General features: G+C 41.9%; 1 protein-coding gene across 1 annotated transcript; it reads left to right on the top strand.

The window, feature by feature from the left end:
* Positions 1-759: 759 nt before the first annotated feature.
* On the top strand, positions 760-14,580 carry LOC114701017 (zinc finger protein 724-like). Its single transcript, XM_028880915.2, has 3 exons — positions 760-877; positions 9,643-9,769; positions 12,749-14,580. Exons 1-3 carry the CDS (start codon positions 869-871, stop codon positions 14,392-14,394), a joined length of 1,782 nt encoding a protein of 593 aa, XP_028736748.1. The 5' UTR covers positions 760-868; the 3' UTR covers positions 14,395-14,580.
* Positions 14,581-16,344: the final 1,764 nt, after the last annotated feature.

Raw genomic sequence — 16,344 nt, forward strand, 5'->3', positions numbered from 1 at the left:
ATTAGAAACTGTATTACGTGAAATTAAAATGCAGCATCTTCAAGCAAGCGTAACACAAACAGCCCCTCTCGGCCGGCCGGCATCATTTTAGGCGCAATCCTGTTCCCACCGCCTGGTTGTGGGACCCACGTGACACTTCCCTTTCTTAAACCTGATGTTACTGGAGGGGGGGGGGTCTCCTCCTAAGCTGATTGTGAGGGAAGGGTCCATCCTCACTGGCCTCTGAGCACGTTAATGCCTGTCTAGCACCTGGATAAGAACCGTGGTCTGGCATAGGTAGCTCTTTTAATTTCAGTTTCTAAAAGTGAACAAACACTGGAATATTTTAAATTGAACCTCTCCCTCTCGTTCGTCTGCACTGGACATTGCTGACTCGGGAATGCCTTCCCATCTCAAACCCAGGAGGCAGTCTCCATCAGAACAGAGTCCAGGCAAGTCCTAGGGAATGGAAAAATGATCGTCGTTATGTTCTCTGCACTGGTCGATCATGTATGTGTTACACGTACAACTGATGACTTACGTGACATCACACAGAAGGGGAAAATGACAGGTCCCCCTGGGAACTAAATCCCCAGAAAGCCCTCCTCTTAAAAACAGCTGAGAACTTGTCATTCCGACCTCATCCAGCCACGGGTGCCGTGCGATGTCAATCAAGGCCCGGGGGCAGTCGCCTGAGTCGAAGTGGTGTTGGTTGAAAAAACTGCCAATCAAGCTCACAGAGCGAGGGGGCGGGCCTTGACAGTCTCGCGAGCCTATACCCTTTGTGTTTGAAAATGTCTTAGGGCGGGTCCCAGCTTGGAGCCCCGGGTGTCCCTGACGAAGTCGCTGTTGCTCAGGGAGCGGCGGGTGCTGGAAATGCACGAGGACCATGGAGCCGGTGAGCGACGGTCGCCAGGCTGCGCGGAGGGTTAGGTAGGGGGGAGTCTGCGCTCCCGGGGGCGCCGGGCCAGGTCCCCCTGGCCTTGGGCGCAGCTGGGTGGCTGCGCGGACCTCGTGTCCTCCGGTGCCCCGGAAGGGAGGAGCTGGGCTGGAACACGGATTTTGCAGCCTCCAGTCCCTTGCCCTGCGGCGGCCTCTTCCCCTGTCTGCAGCCGGCTTTGCAGACTGCTGGAGACGGTCTGAAGGAGCGTCAGAAAATCCAGTCTCCGTGGCGGACGTTCCCGCCGGAGAGCAGCTGGGTTCTTCCTCCTCCCAGAGTTTTCCCTTGAGCTCTCGGAATTTATCGGAAGTAGGACCTCAGATCCAAAACCCTTTCTCCAGCCTACAGGGCCTTAGTCTGGTAATTAAATCCTAAATCCCAAATATGTGTGCCCTTCCCAAGACGGTATTATCAGTTGATGTATTTCAGTTGTGTGTATTTCAGTCAGACAGCTTTATGTCACTATTCTCCAGATAATAATAAATGGCACTTTATTGTTTTAAAATTTTTATATTGGTATATATTATACTTAGTAATGGGTTTCATTATGACATTTTCCTACATGTTTATGTATTTTGAGCATGTCCTCTCTCTCCCTCCCCCCTCCCACTAATCTTCTTCCCTAGTAATTATACTTTCATCTATCTTTTGGGGAACCCATGAGCTTCGTTAGGGTTATTTACTGAGAGGTTATTTACCGGAGCCTGGGCATCTAGTTAGTGGCAGCACTAATAGAGAAAATATCTCTCAACCCCTTATCAGCTGTAACGTGCCCACAAATCCTCAGGGAGGGGTGAGGCCCCATGACACCCCACCCCTCCACCCCCTACACACAGAGTATTGTCAGGTCCAGTCGTGTGCACTTAATCACATCTGACATTTTGGGTGCAAAGGCCATGTCCTGCACGTGGCATTTCATGTGGGTGGCATTTTATAAGGATTTGTCTTTTGTTTGTTAACAATTCCCCTTTCAACACCTGTTTCTAAAAAAAAGTATTTTTTGTTGATTTGATTTGATTTTGTACTCTCCTCTTTTTGTCTTCTAGGCGACAGACATCTCAGTGTTTTGGGATTGAGTTTTCCCCTTGGAGAGTTTACATGCTCTGTGCTTTAGTTATTTCCTGCACCTGGGCCTGGCACCACATGTCCACAGCTGCTGTGTGCTTATCTAGCGCATATTACCACTGCATCCTCTCCTCAGAAAACAACCTGAGGTGTGGGGTGCAGTGAGGGAGCAGCTGGATGCCCTGAGCCTGGAGGACTCTGATCTAAGAGGCCCTTTTGTGGATGCATGTCTTGGCCACTGAGAACGGTGTTGTAGTCAGTATGGTGGAGTAGCCATGTCTTCATCACTATGACCTCAGTCCTTTTATGACTGCTAGGTCACGGGGTCATTCTGTTTCATGTTTTTAAAAACAACTGCACTGAATTTATATCTTAAACAATTCCAGGCTAAGGTTTCCTTTCTAACATACCCATGGCCACTGGAACACTTTTTTTTTTTTGTCTCTCTCATATATTACATCCCATCTGCAGTTTCCCCTCCCTCCTCTCCCCCCAGCCCCTCCCCTCCACCTCCCTTCTCCCACAGACCCGCTCCTCCTCTGTTGCCCTTCAGAAAAGAGCGGGCTTCCAGGGATGTCAGCACAATATGGCATAACAAGTTACAGCAAGACTAGGCACTTACCCTCATTTCAAGGCGAGCTGAGGCAACCCAATAGGAGGAAAGGGGTCCCAAAAGCAGGCAAAAGAGTCAGAGACAGCCCCTGCTCCCACTGTTGGGAGTCGCACAAAAACAAGCTACATGCACAAGAACAAGCTACACAACCATAATACATATGCAGCAGAAGACCTAGGTCAGGCCCATATAAGCTCCCTGATTGTCACTTCAGTCTCTGAGCCTCTGTGAACCCTGATTAGTTGATTCTGTGGACCGTGGAACGCCTATTCTTCAAGCTGGCCTGTCACCTGTTGGCTGTGTTTTGAATCACTGATTCAGGTTATTAGAATCCATACTGTCAGGTAGCCAGTGGCAGAATGCATTGTACAACTTCTTCCTGGAATAAGCTTCAGTTGGTGCTTATTCCATGGAAAATGTGTCCATCAATTTGCATGTACTTAGTTCCTCTTTCTCCCAGAGCCTAGAGGCTCAGGATATAGCCCACTGGAAGGTGTTAACTTGGGTCCTTCACTGCATGAACAAACTGCTTCCAGGAAGAATTGGTAGACCTGGAGTCAGTAGTGTGACCAACTTGAAAGGGCCTGGGGAGTAGGGAGATCGCATTCAGGCTTCCAGAAGCCTGTTATTGAGTAAGACACAGGGATTTAGAACTGAAGGCATGCCTGGGGCCTACAGGTGAGACTGCATCTCAGACCAGTAAAGACAACCTCACGAAGCTGACAGTGAGGTCGGTGACCCGACAGACTCAGGTAGCTGAGAGAGTGGTAGCAAGGAGGCTCATTCGGATGTCTGTCACAAGTGCTGACTTAACTCAGGGCTCCAGTCACGGAAGACTCGGCCCTTCTTCACCTCAACCCTGAAAGCCTTTTCTTTCAAAACCTCCATACTTGGTTGCATTTCTTTTCCTTGGCAGGTGTGAACAAAAGTGTGATTAACCAAGATAGGGCATCATGAGTACAGTAAAACATAAGTTCCACTGAACCTCACTTTATAAACCATGAATCCGTTGAGTTTATAGGAGCGTGAATTGCAAAGCTGCTGTACCATCAAGAAGTCTTATCCCAGAAAGTGTGTCCAAAACACAAGAGTTGCATCATGGAATCCCACTTAAACTTTTCCGTTCCTATATATTCTAGCATCTTCTATGGTCTTGTGCAACTGAGAGGCAAGAGGATGGGGTGGGTGGAATCCTGAAATCAAGTCCTGAGATTCTCCCACCTCATTCTGTCTTTTAGGGAGTATGAACAGCCACATTGCCGTTGTTATAGACCTAGTGGTCACTGTACTTCGTTTTCTTGTCATGCCTTCCTGGCCACTGTTGACTTAGTCTTGGTTATCTGTCCTGCACCATGATAGTGGAAGAGCTACAGAACACCCTCCCCTCTTGCCTTCACCACTCATGTGGATTTTACGTAAGACACTAGGGCTCCTGGAGCTGTGGGCATGCTTAGCAGGTCTCAGAGACTTCAGTGTTAGCTTACTGACTTGTGCTTCTCGGTTCAGGATCCTTGAATTCTTCCATCAGCTTCATAGTTCACAGTTGGTTCTACTTACTATTCATTCTGTGGCCTGGGGTTGATAGTCACCTGACAGCAGCAGTAGAGGACTTGCCAGCAAGGGGAGGGGAACATGGCTAAAGCAGAACGTAGGCTTCTTCCCTAGGTTTGTAAGTCTGGAGGACTCCCTTTCTGGAATACGTCTATCTTTGTTGAGATAGGGGTCTTAACTGTCTGTTGTTTATGCAAACTGTGTGTTCTGTATCTTATATATGAAAAGGATTGTATTGTCAGTATAGCCTCATCTGAGCCATGTTCTGACCTAGGCCTACATCTTAGTCTATGAAGAACTGAAGAAACACTAATAAAATGTCTATTAGCTTGAGAATGTATCATGTGGGGATGGCCTTGATATCTGATGTAGGATCCAGCTAAGTAAACTGGAAACTTCCTGAGAATTCCCTGCCTGTTGCAGTGAACCTCTACAAATTGATCCCCCTCTCCCTATGTCATGAGAGTGGTTTGTCAGAAGCATAGATGGACACATTTCCAAAGTTGCATTTAAAAAATAAGCCAGTCTTATTAGCTGCATCTACCAGGCAGTCTGATATTCTTTGATAGCTGCCATTAGCAACTATAGGTTCTCTTATAATATGAATTACTATTATAACTATGTGTAGATATAGATTACATAATGGTTACAGAAGGGTTAAAGCTCAGAGTTCAGAGGAGCCAGAGATAAAAAGCTGATACATATTAAAAGGCCTTGAAGATATTAGCAGCAATGGGATGTAGGCAGGAAACACAGTTCATGCTGATTTTTGTAGCAGAAGAGAAGTTCTTCTCAGTGACCTCTACTCTGGTAAAGGGGGGATACTTTTATCACAGAAAGAAATTTCTGGATGAGCCAGTATGAAGCAGACTTAGAATTTGTTAGAGGTTTTAACATAGATTTTGAGCATGAAGGTTAATAGAAACAGGTTCTTAGATAGACCCATGTGTGAATGTAGAATTCTTTACAGTCTCCAATAATTGCTGTACAGTAAACAGTTACTTAAAAGATTTCAGAGCATTCTGAACGTGCATCGCAAAGGGTTGCTGAAGAAGTTAAATAAGATCTTAGGCTAGTTCCTGATATGCAGTGGATAACAATATAGCTTATGAGGTGAAACCCTTAGGCATGAGGATTGCTTGAATAGTTAAGTGTTTTTAATGTGAATAAAAGTTAATAATCTTGTGAAATTCTCAGAAAATACCTGGGAAAGGTCTTAAGACCTATTTGGAGGTTGACTATACTTAGGTCTTAAGCACTGTTCATTGCTGTTGTAATATTTTATTTGATCTGTATAAAAAAGGAATTGTGTCTCTGTGAAGGCAGCTTTCATAGTAAATTTTAATTGTTGTAATTTGTGGCCTTTATCTGAGTAGAGACATTGAGCAGACTCCTTTAACTTTCTTTGTTCCCTCAATCTTTTCAGGATTTGTTTCCCCCTTCTTTTCAGTTTGATACTGATGAACCCAGTAGTAGAGCTGCTGGAGACACTTGAGAGCCCTGCGGTGGAGGCGTGGCTCCTTTTTGCTAAGGAGCAGGATTATGTAAGAGAGGGAACGACTTGAGTGGCCCTAGTCATGGAGTGGGGACCATGGAGAATAGAACCCCAGAGAGCCGTCTGGGCTCTTTGGTGGTCCCTTGACACACACTGAGTGCTCCTGGTAGCTTTTCTATCTTAGTGCTTTCACTCAAAATGGAGCCACGCAGGACAAGGCACAGCTTGGAAGCCTTTATTTTACACGTTATATAGTGGCTTAGAGCAGCTTGATGTCCATGCCTTGTCTCTAGACTGCAGGAACCTGACTCCCTAAAGTAGCAGGTCTTTACCCCAGAGGGATTCTACTCTCATGAACCAACCCACCTCCTGATTATTCACATTATGTACATTGCTGTAACCTTGCCATCACGTACAGAAAGATTTCTGTTTCCCCTCCTCTTTTCTGTCTTTTCCTTCCCTTTCCCTTTTTAAAATTTTATCTATCTCTGTGTTTATGTATTGTTTTTGTTCCCAGAGTTGGTGTAGAGTGCTTTGCTGCCCTGTAGACAGCTGTCCAAATTCCCAGAGAAAACTGTCACCCAAAGCACAGAGCAGCATGGAGTGATGTGAAGCTTGTTTGACCAAGCTAACAGGACGGTGACAGAGAAGGGAGTAGATCGTTGCACAGTTACTGCCAGACTAAGGGGATCTAGCAAAGTGCAGGGGAAGCTTGGCCCTAGGACCCCTCTGTAATGTGTTGTGGGGCTGGGACAATAGCTAAGATGCTTGATACGGTAGTTTGAATGATGACGTACCCCAACGGGCTCACATGTTTACATGCTTAGTCCCAGGTGATGAACTGTTTGGAAGGATTAGGAGATGTGTCCTTTTTGGAGGAGGTGTGTTGCTCGGGGTGGACTTTAAGGCTTCAGAAGCCCTTGCCTGGCTCAGTTCTGACTGCAGATCAGGAGGTAGTTCTCAGCTACTTCTCCAGCACCATGCCTGCCTTCCTACCAACATGCTCCCTGCCATGTTGATAATGGCTCACCCTCTGAAACAGCAAGCAAGCCCGCAATCAGATGCTCTCTGTAATGAGCTGCCTTTGTCGTGGTGTCTCTTCCCAGCAACAGAGCAGTGACTAGAGCACCTGGGCGCGCTGGCCCTGCACCACTGCTGCTGGGTGCATCCGTGTCGCAATGACAGTGAGAAAGAGATTTCTTCTTAGAATACTGTCCCGGGAGCAAGCCCAATTTTGAATGTCTTTCTCTCCCTGTATCTTCCATATGTATGGTGTGGCTAGTGGGCTGTTGTGTCTGGTCTGTGTCTGATGTCTGCCTGCCTGCCTGCCTGTGTTGCGTGTGTTGTGTGTGATGTCCTTGTTGCCTGCCTGCGTTGTTTATCCCTAACAAAGGGCTTTGCTTTGTATCTATTGAACAGCATAGAAAACATGCTAAGAGACTGGAGAGATGGCTCATTGGTTAGAAGAGCACAGACTGCTCTTCAGAGAACCCAGGTTAGATTTTCAGCACCCACGTGGCACTCACAACTGTCTGTAACTCCAGTCCAGGGGATCTGATGACCTATTCTGACACACACATATAAAATAAATTTTTCAAAAAAAGAATGAAAACATGATATGGGAAAGGAATGAGGAATACTTCTACTGGTATCTTTAGCAGAATTTTACAAAGGAAGAAGTTACTGTCGTGAACCCAACTGACTCAAAATAGAACTCAAAACCACTAACAGATTTTATCAACCTATATCCACATAATGCTTCCAACATTTATGGGGTTTTTGTTTTGTTTAAGGCCTTCAGCAAAAGATCACAACACACCAAACACACATACATTATTCTGAATCAGGGATGTGAGGAATACATAATGTAAGATTAAAACTGCATTCAACTTAGGATATAAAAGCTGATAACATGTGAAATGCAAGGCATAGTAAGGCTGGTTACCTTGTTTTCTTAAAGGCAGGGTAAACTTAAACAGGCTGAATACACAGCAGGATATCAAATTGAATAAATAGTCTTAAAAAAAAATCACCTCTCAAGGCATAGTACTGACTTGCTTGCAAGAGAGTTTAGTCTCTGAAAGCAAGATATATTTTCAGGAAAATATGTTAGTACAATTGGGTACAACTGTGTTTCCCCAGATTGTGTGATTTCCACAGGATATATCATGAAGGGAGAATCCATGTGTTTTGACTTTCACCAGCCTATGCAGATCTGTATGTGAGACCTGGATTCTGAGAACCTGAAAGAATGGGGGCTTGGGGAGGGAGAACCTATGGTAGATAGCCTTACTTCAGTTTCAGTGCAGTGTACTTTTATACAGGAATGTAACTGAGAAAGCAATGATCCAAAGGTTGTTCGATTCAGAAAAACATGTAAATAATGGTCAGTAAGCACATATTAAATTTTAACAGAGCAGCCCTTTCCCAGAACTTTATCAGGAAAGTTTAAACCAATTTAAACACAATGTCTGGCTCTTACTATAGATTATATCTTCTTCAGAAAATACAAAAGCAAGGCAGAAGACCTTACCCAGATTCAGGGTACAATGAAGATTGGGTTCTAGAGCTATGTCCTCACATCCAGCAAGAATAAATATCTTATAAAATGAATGTAAATGATTGTCGCAGGAGGAACGAAATCACATCTAAGAACTGTTCAGGGAACAAAGTGCACCTGAGGTAAAAGGCCCTTTGCCTTTTTTCCTCATGGTCCCCAAGGCATTGTTCACCATGGCCATTCTTTTGACCCCTGTTCCTACACATATGGTATATGGGGTTTCTGTGTGTGGCGTTGAGGCCCTAATTTCTTATTAGGAATTAGAATCTTCTTTAAATAGAATATAATTCAGGTTTACACAAGTTGGCCTCTAACAGTGTGGAGTTAAGGATGGCCTTGAATTTACATTCTCCTGCCCCACCTCCCAAGTGCTGGGGTTAAAGGCGTAACACACACACACACACACACACACACACACACGCACACATATCTTGGTTAAGCAGTGCCGGGAAGTCAGCCCAAACCTGTGTGCATGCTGGGCACACTCTACAGACTCAACTACGTCTCCAGACCCATATTTCTCATGTTTGATGTGAACATTTCTACTCTTTTTATGTTTGGTGTGTGTGTTAATCTGTCCTCAGGAAGAGCCCAGGGCCTTGTATGTACTAGGCAAGAACTCTGTGACTGGGAAATGCACACAGCATAGTGTATTGCTTTGGATTTATAGCTACTGTTTTTATGTGTAGAAATAAAATATAAATAATATTTGATCAGTTTTGTTTTGCTGCCTTCTTAACACATTTCCATTCCCAATCTCATGTGAAAGCTGCTTGAAAGTTATTTTATTTTTACTTTATGTTTCCATCTGAATTCTGCAACAGGTACATTTGGTCAGAAACTAGGCTTAACCATTTGCTATAGATTTGGCAAAATGATGTAGAAAAAAGAAACATAAAATCATGGAAGACAGTAGTTTTAAATAATCAAAAAGATTATTCTTGCTGTACTTCCTATTATAATAAAATGCGTGATTACTTTAAACGTCAAATTTGCCAGTGAATTCTTCCACTAGTGTCTGCCTCGTGGCTGCTGGTGAACAGCACTTCACTACTGAGCTGCGTCCTCAGAAACGCTGCCTCCAGTCCAGAACTCCTGAGTCAGAGCCATCATCCATGTAATTCACTTTGACATTCTCATCTGAGAAATATACGCAGTGTTGTAGAATATTAGTTTATATCGTGAATATTTTGATGGTAATGCTTTGCCTTGACATGTTAAATGTCATAAAGCTGGAGTGTTGACACTGATTCAGCAGGTGCTGTGCCATAGTTAGACTCGGTCAGGTAAGGTCTTGTAGAATATCAATGTGATACCAAAGCACCTTACTGAACAATTCTAACTGCCCACGTCGTCACCAGTTCTAACTCTTCCTTCTCCTTAGGTGACACTAAAACTCTGATCAGCGTGGTATTTATTTCTGTTCATTTTTATTTCAGGACCAGTTGACATTCAGCGATGTGGCCATTGATTTCTCTCCAGATGAGTGGGAATGCCTGGACCCTCCTCAGCAGAATCTGTATAGGGATGTGATGTTAGAGAACTACAGAAACCTGGTCTCTGTGGGTGAGGACAGCATCCCTGCAGAGCTCCCGACACACTGCCAGCATTTAACAGTCTTTCCTTTCAAAAATGTCTGTTGTAGCCTGTGCTTTTCATGACCAATACAGATCTGTGCTTTAAAGAACAGTTGCGGGGTCCTGGGCACACCTAGAGTGTTCCCTGCTTTCGTAGACCCTAGGTAGGACCACCTGCCAGGAATGGTACCACCCACAATGCACTGGTCTCTCCTAACATCAATCACCAGGCATGAAAATGCCCTCCAGGGTTGTCCACAAGCCAGTGTTATGGAGACATGTTCTCAGTTGAGAGTCCCTCCTCTTGGAAGACTCTAGCTTCTGTGTAGATGAGGGGGGAAAAAACTTGCCAGCATGGTTATTTTCTGGCTTAAATTGTATCTTCTTATCACACAACTGTTTTTGTCTAAAATGTTTTTTATAAGATAATTATGGCCATGCCAGCTCTTTTTGTCCCTTACTTCATGATTTTTAGCATTCCTGAATCCTTACATCTAAAAGAGTCTCCTATGATACAGCATAATTTTCCTTTTTTTTTTTTTTTGTATTTACTAATGACAGTGTAATTTCCAGTGCATAGAAATTTTCTTTGTAAATACATTTCCCTTTCCTGTGATATTATTGGTATTAGCTGTTTTATTTAGAGTGTGTCTGTGCATGTTAACAGAGGTTTATTATAAAGCTTTTACACTTGTCTTTTAAATTCTCTTTAGAACCTTAAAGTGTTTTTTACATCCTCATAAATCTGTGGAATTCTGATGCTCTGTATTTGATTTTCCACAGAGCTTGAATTTTTCTTTATTTGTGTTGCCTGGTAACAGTCGGGCAATCTAGTGTTTATATATCCGTGAATGAGTTACTTTCCTTCACTTTGAAGATGGGTTGATTTTGTCCCTGCAGTGTATTCTCTGTGTTCTCCTTCTTATGTCTGTGTCACAGTGCGTCTTCCAAAGCTCCTCTGGGGTCACAGAGAGCATCCTCACTTTGCTCTCCAGATTACCTTTGTGACTTGTGAAACGTGAACTCCAAGCGTGCATCATTTTCACTCTCTGTCTTTCAGCCTGCAGCAACTAATTAAGCTGCTTGAATTTTGATGTGTTTCTTCATCATATTTCTAGTATTTCCACCACTATTTCTTACTAAATTTATTATCTATGCTATTTGCTTATGGTGTCTGTTTCTTTATATTCTCATTTTCTTGATTTTAGTGTTTTATTAATCCGTTATCTTTCAGATGGTTGTTTTGTTTATATAATTCATAAATCTGTTTTTGAATGATGGGTTTGCAGTATTTTTCCTGTCCTTCCCCCTGAGTCAGCACCCTGTTTCTTTGTGTACTGTGTTAGCATTCATGGAAATTTGTCCTTTAAAAAAAGAATCAGCAAGAGATTATAGCAATGGGAGTTGACAGCATGGAGGCACCTTAAAACTGTAAAAACCAAAGGTGCATTTGTTCCAGCCACCCCAGGGACTGAATATTTCAGCAAACAAAATTAAATCATTCGGTTGAGAAGATCGCCAATAGTGCAGCATGATTTGAAGTAGCCAAAAGTTAATTTCAGTACAAACAAATGATTTGGGGGATGAAGAAAGAACACATACTAAATAACAACTAATACTAAATAATAACTTAATAACACAAACTGTTCTTGCTGAGGACCAGAATTTGGTTCCCAGAACCCACATTGAGCACCCACATCACAACTGCCTGTAACTCCAGCTCCAGAGGGATATGATGTTTCTGACATTCACAGGCATCTGCGCTAATATTTTAAAAAGATTATGGGGTTCATATGCACAGTGGTTTACTATTGAGCTATATAAAAGAAAAAATCTCATTTTATGCAATATGTGTAAAAGTGCAAGACTTAAAATGAAATCAAGCAGGCACAGGAAATGAACACCTCAATGTGCAATCTGGAAAGTTAATCTCAGAAATAAAAAGTGAGTGTGGCTGTCAATTTGGGGGTTACTGAAGTAGTAGTGATCAAAGGTGAAAAAACTTACTAAGATAAACATAAGGCTACTCTACCATAGCTGTTTATTAGAGATCTAGATTTAATTGAAAAAAAAAAAGGATAGGCATAAGAACATACAGAATTGTATAGGTCATGAGTATATTTAATATGTTTTTGAGAAAATACTATGGAAATTGATAGGATGTGTCCAAGTACAAAAATTATAATTATATGAAATGATAATGTGTTAAGAAGATAGATTTAGTCATTCCACCATAAATCCATACTTAAAATAGCATGCTGTATGTACATGATGAGTAGATTAAATTTACTTTTCAGTGAATTGATAAACAGCAGTAATTTGTTTACATTCAGAAAGTTACTTTTTCTCTATAGGATGTCTTCATCATGTTTTTGATTATTGAGGACTCTGAAACCTGTTCTCAGGACATCTGTTATATGGAGTTATGTTTCTATACAGATTTCATTAGCTACTGTGGGCTCTCTACCCCTGATCACAGTTTGGAGTATAAAAACACTATTTGCCTTTGGTCTCAATTGTACAAAGCTGTCATGTAAAATACACCTGGTATCTCCTACACTCTGTCATTGTAGGTAGCCAGGTTTCAGACAGCCCCTACCAAAAAAAAAAGCCTCATTCTCTTTTCTCTGTTGGAGATGGAGGTTTGGATTTCCCTAACTGCCTGTGCTGTAGAGGGAGAGAGGAGCTGTGGTTGACAAAAGTAACAACTTTGCTTCCAGCTACAATCAAACTGCCCTTGGTTTTCTGCTTACTTGGGGTGCTGTGATTTCTTAACTGGTTATGGGAGGGTACACAAGTTTAATTTGGTCGGTATTTTTTTTCTAAAGTTAATATGCAAGAGAGTACTAAGAACCTTTGGTCCTGTGGTTTCCCACTGATGTTCCAATCTGGTATAACTTTACATATATTTATAAACCGTAATCACCAGAATCCATTAAATTAATTTGTTTGTTTTTATTTATTTCAGCCCTCTCTCATCATTGTACCCAGAACTTTTCACCAGAACAGATCCTAAAATATTCCTTCAAAAAAGTGACTCATGGAAGACCTGGAAGTTATGGCCTTAAGAGTTTAAGAAACTGGGCAAATGTCAGTGAGAATAAAGGTCAAACAGCCTGCCGTGGTAGACGTAACCAGTGTGCGATCACTAGCAATAGCAAAGATGTCATTGACAACAGAGGTCAAGAGCAGAAAACAGCTGTGAAAAAAACCCATGCTGGCTCAGGTGCTTTTGATGAGCCATGTATCTATAAACAAAAATACCCACAGGACATTGTTCAACATAACTTAACTTTGAAAAGAAGTTTGGAAGATCTGAAAGAGGGATTAGTCTTTCACTCAAACATTTCCATAGACCAAGAATTGAGAAACAGAGAACTGATCTCTAAAATTGATCAAATAAAGACTTCCTGTCCTGAAAGATCCTCACTCTTCAGTCAACAAGTAGATCTTTCCTATAGCCAAATGCACAATTGTGGACTGCTTACTACGGATCCATTATTGCACAGCCAAAATTCAGATACAGATATTTGGAAAACCACATATATGTGTAAAGAAACTAGCAAAACTTTCAGTAATGGCTCTACACTAAATAATTGCAAGGATATGGTTATTGTAGAGAAATCTGGTCAGTTTAACCAAGTGCATAATAACTTTGACAATGGCTCAAGTTCCAACAAACATGAGTGTACTCTGTTTCCAAAGAACCTTTTCAATTGTGAAAATTTATTTACTCAGTGCTCAGAGTTTACCATCCATCAATGTAACTATATTCAAGATAATCATTACAAGCATATTGATTGTGACACAACAGTTAACCACACCGCAAACCTTACTACACATAAAATTCAGAAGGCCCAGAAATCCTACAAATGTAATGAATGTGGCAAAGCCTTTAAGTATTGCTCAAGTTACAATAAACACAGCATAATTCACACGGGAGAAAAACCCTACAAGTGCAAAATATGTGGAAAATCCTTTACACAGTGCGCAAGCCTTAAAAAACATCAGAGAATTCACACTGGAGAGAAACCCTACAAATGTGAAGAATGTGGCAGAAGCTTTAATCATTGCTCGATTCTTAGTCAGCACCAGAGAATTCATACAGGAGAGAAACCCTACAAATGTAAACAGTGTGGGAAATCCTTTACCCAATGTGCAAGCCTTAGAAAACACCAGGTAATCCACACTGGAGAGAAGCCCTACAGGTGTGCAGAATGTGGCAAAGCTTTTACCCAAAGCTCAACACTTAGTGAACACCAGAGAATTCATACTGGAGAGAAACCTTACAAATGTGAACCATGTGGAAAGTCTTTTACCCAATGTTCAAGTCTTAGAAAACACCAGAGAATTCACACTGGAGAGAAACCCTACAAATGTGAAGAATGTGGCAAAGCCTTTAACTGCCGTTCATCTTTTACTAAACACCGGAGAATTCACACAGGAGAGAAACCTTACAAATGTAAGGAGTGTGGCAAAGCTTTCATCCATTGTACAAACCTTACTCAACACCAGAGAATCCATACAGGAGAGAAACCGTACAAATGTAGTGAATGTGGAAAATGCTTTAGTCAGTGTTCAAACCTTAGAAAACATCAGCGAATTCATACATGAGTAAAACCAACAAATGTAAAGAATGTAGTAAATCCTTTACCCATAGTCAAAAACTTGTTTAATGTCATAATTCAAAGTGGGGATGAGTCCGACAGAAGCAGTGAATGTAGCAAAGTCTATGACTTACCATTCACAAGGTTCTCAGTATCAGAAAATTAATTCTTCCTGTGAGAAACCATACAAATATGAACAATACCAAATCCTTAAATGTTTAATAATTCTTTACTAGGCACCACCATCACTTTAGAAACACTAATGGTATTTTTTAATGTGGAAAAATCTAAATTGTTGCTCATCTCTTACTGAACATTGGATTCACATATGAGACAAAAACTAGCAAATATCAGAACCTGGCAAAGCCTCTATAGCTCTTCAACTCTCACTAAACACAAAAACTCACCCCTGAGACAAACCCTACAAAGTGTAGGAAAAGTGCCAAAGACTTCTACCATTTTGCACACTTTAACACCAGAGTTCATACTTAAATGAAACACTATAAATATGCCAAATGTGTCAACACCTTTAAATCAAGATACAAAGTTTTTCTAATATCAGAGAACTTTCAAAGAAAGTTCAAAGAATTTTCAACTTTGTTCCAAATGCACAAGGGTAAATAATGTTGGAAAACCCTTTGTTGCTTCAAATTTGCTAGATGATATTAGTTGATCTGGTAGAAAAAAACAGCTCTGAAAGAATAGTACCAACAACTCACTTCTCAGAATATATTATTATATTATATATTAAAAGTTTCTAAATAAGCTCACTCATGAAAACTGGAAAAAGCAACGTTCTTACATGTCAGCAGAACAAGACTCATTTCTGAGTGTAATGAGTTTTTTTCCAAAGACTATACAACACACTTTCCTTATTAGAGATAAAGTTCTAGGTGACAAATACTACTAATATATTATTGGGTAAACAATGGAATGTTGTTCATTTCCCTCAGGAATTTTTTCCTAAATGGATAAAATGTGACAGGCTGAGAGGTTTCAGAGTACTGTGGACTGAACCTGCTGTCTGCCCAAGTAGGGAGAGAAAAATACTCATGAGGTTCTCATGCAGTGCCAGCCTCTGACTGTGACTAGCTCCAATGCAGGCATCTCCTTACTGAACGTCCTTGTTAGAGTAAAGGCCACACACCAAGGATAAGAGCAATTCTGAGGTCTTGGTGTTTCTTGGACAAACCAAAAGGTGGTACCAACATGGCAGCTCAATATAAAATAGTTGCTGCTGCTACTATCTGAAGTCAATTATCCTAGTAGAGTAGACAGGCTCAGTCCACTGCGAAATATACGCATATGACTGTTCTGGATTAATGCCACATGCAAGATTAATATGCTGTGATGCCACTTACCTAACCAGGAAACCAGAAAGGACCACACATTCCAAAGTGTCCACAAAGGAAGGATGCCAGGGCAGCACAAGCACCCAAGACCTGACTCTGCTGGCCCAGGTAGTTTTGGATAGGTGAGAGGTGCGAGTTGTTTTGAAATGTAAAAAGCCACCTGCTTGAAATTTCAACTGACCTCACAGCAATGCAGTGACCATCAGAGCCATTGGTTCTTCGTTGTTGTTTTGTTTTGTTTTGTTTTTGTTTTTATCTAGAAAGGCACTGGAAGCAAAGGTGCATGGAGGAGAGGATCAGATGGATTCACCTAGTTAAACCCTGATGAATGGATGATATGTAGGATCTGGCTAGGTGGAAAGGTCGGATGTGGTATTAAATATGCCTCTAGGTTGGGATAAGACTACAAGGGTCCTGATCTGAGCCTCAAGTTTTAGGGCATCCCAAGAGGTGCCCAGTCTATTTGGGGACACTGGATGTGAGACCTAGTCTAGATGAGGGTGGAAGGGAGGATCAGGTGGTCAGCCAGGCTTACCCTGGTGAAGAGTGTAGGATCTGGCTGGCCAAGACGTTGGGTATGACATGGGAAGGGGCTATAGGTTGGG

Source organism: Peromyscus leucopus, chromosome 14 (assembly GCF_004664715.2).
Source record: "Peromyscus leucopus breed LL Stock chromosome 14, UCI_PerLeu_2.1, whole genome shotgun sequence".
In the NCBI taxonomy this organism is placed as follows: domain Eukaryota; kingdom Metazoa; phylum Chordata; class Mammalia; order Rodentia; family Cricetidae; genus Peromyscus; species Peromyscus leucopus.

Coding starts and splice junctions, on each gene's coding strand:
- LOC114701017 (XM_028880915.2), top strand. Junction 9,770..12,748: donor CAGAAACCTGGTCTCTGTGG/GTGAGGACAGCA, acceptor TATTTATTTCAG/CCCTCTCTCATCATTGTACC.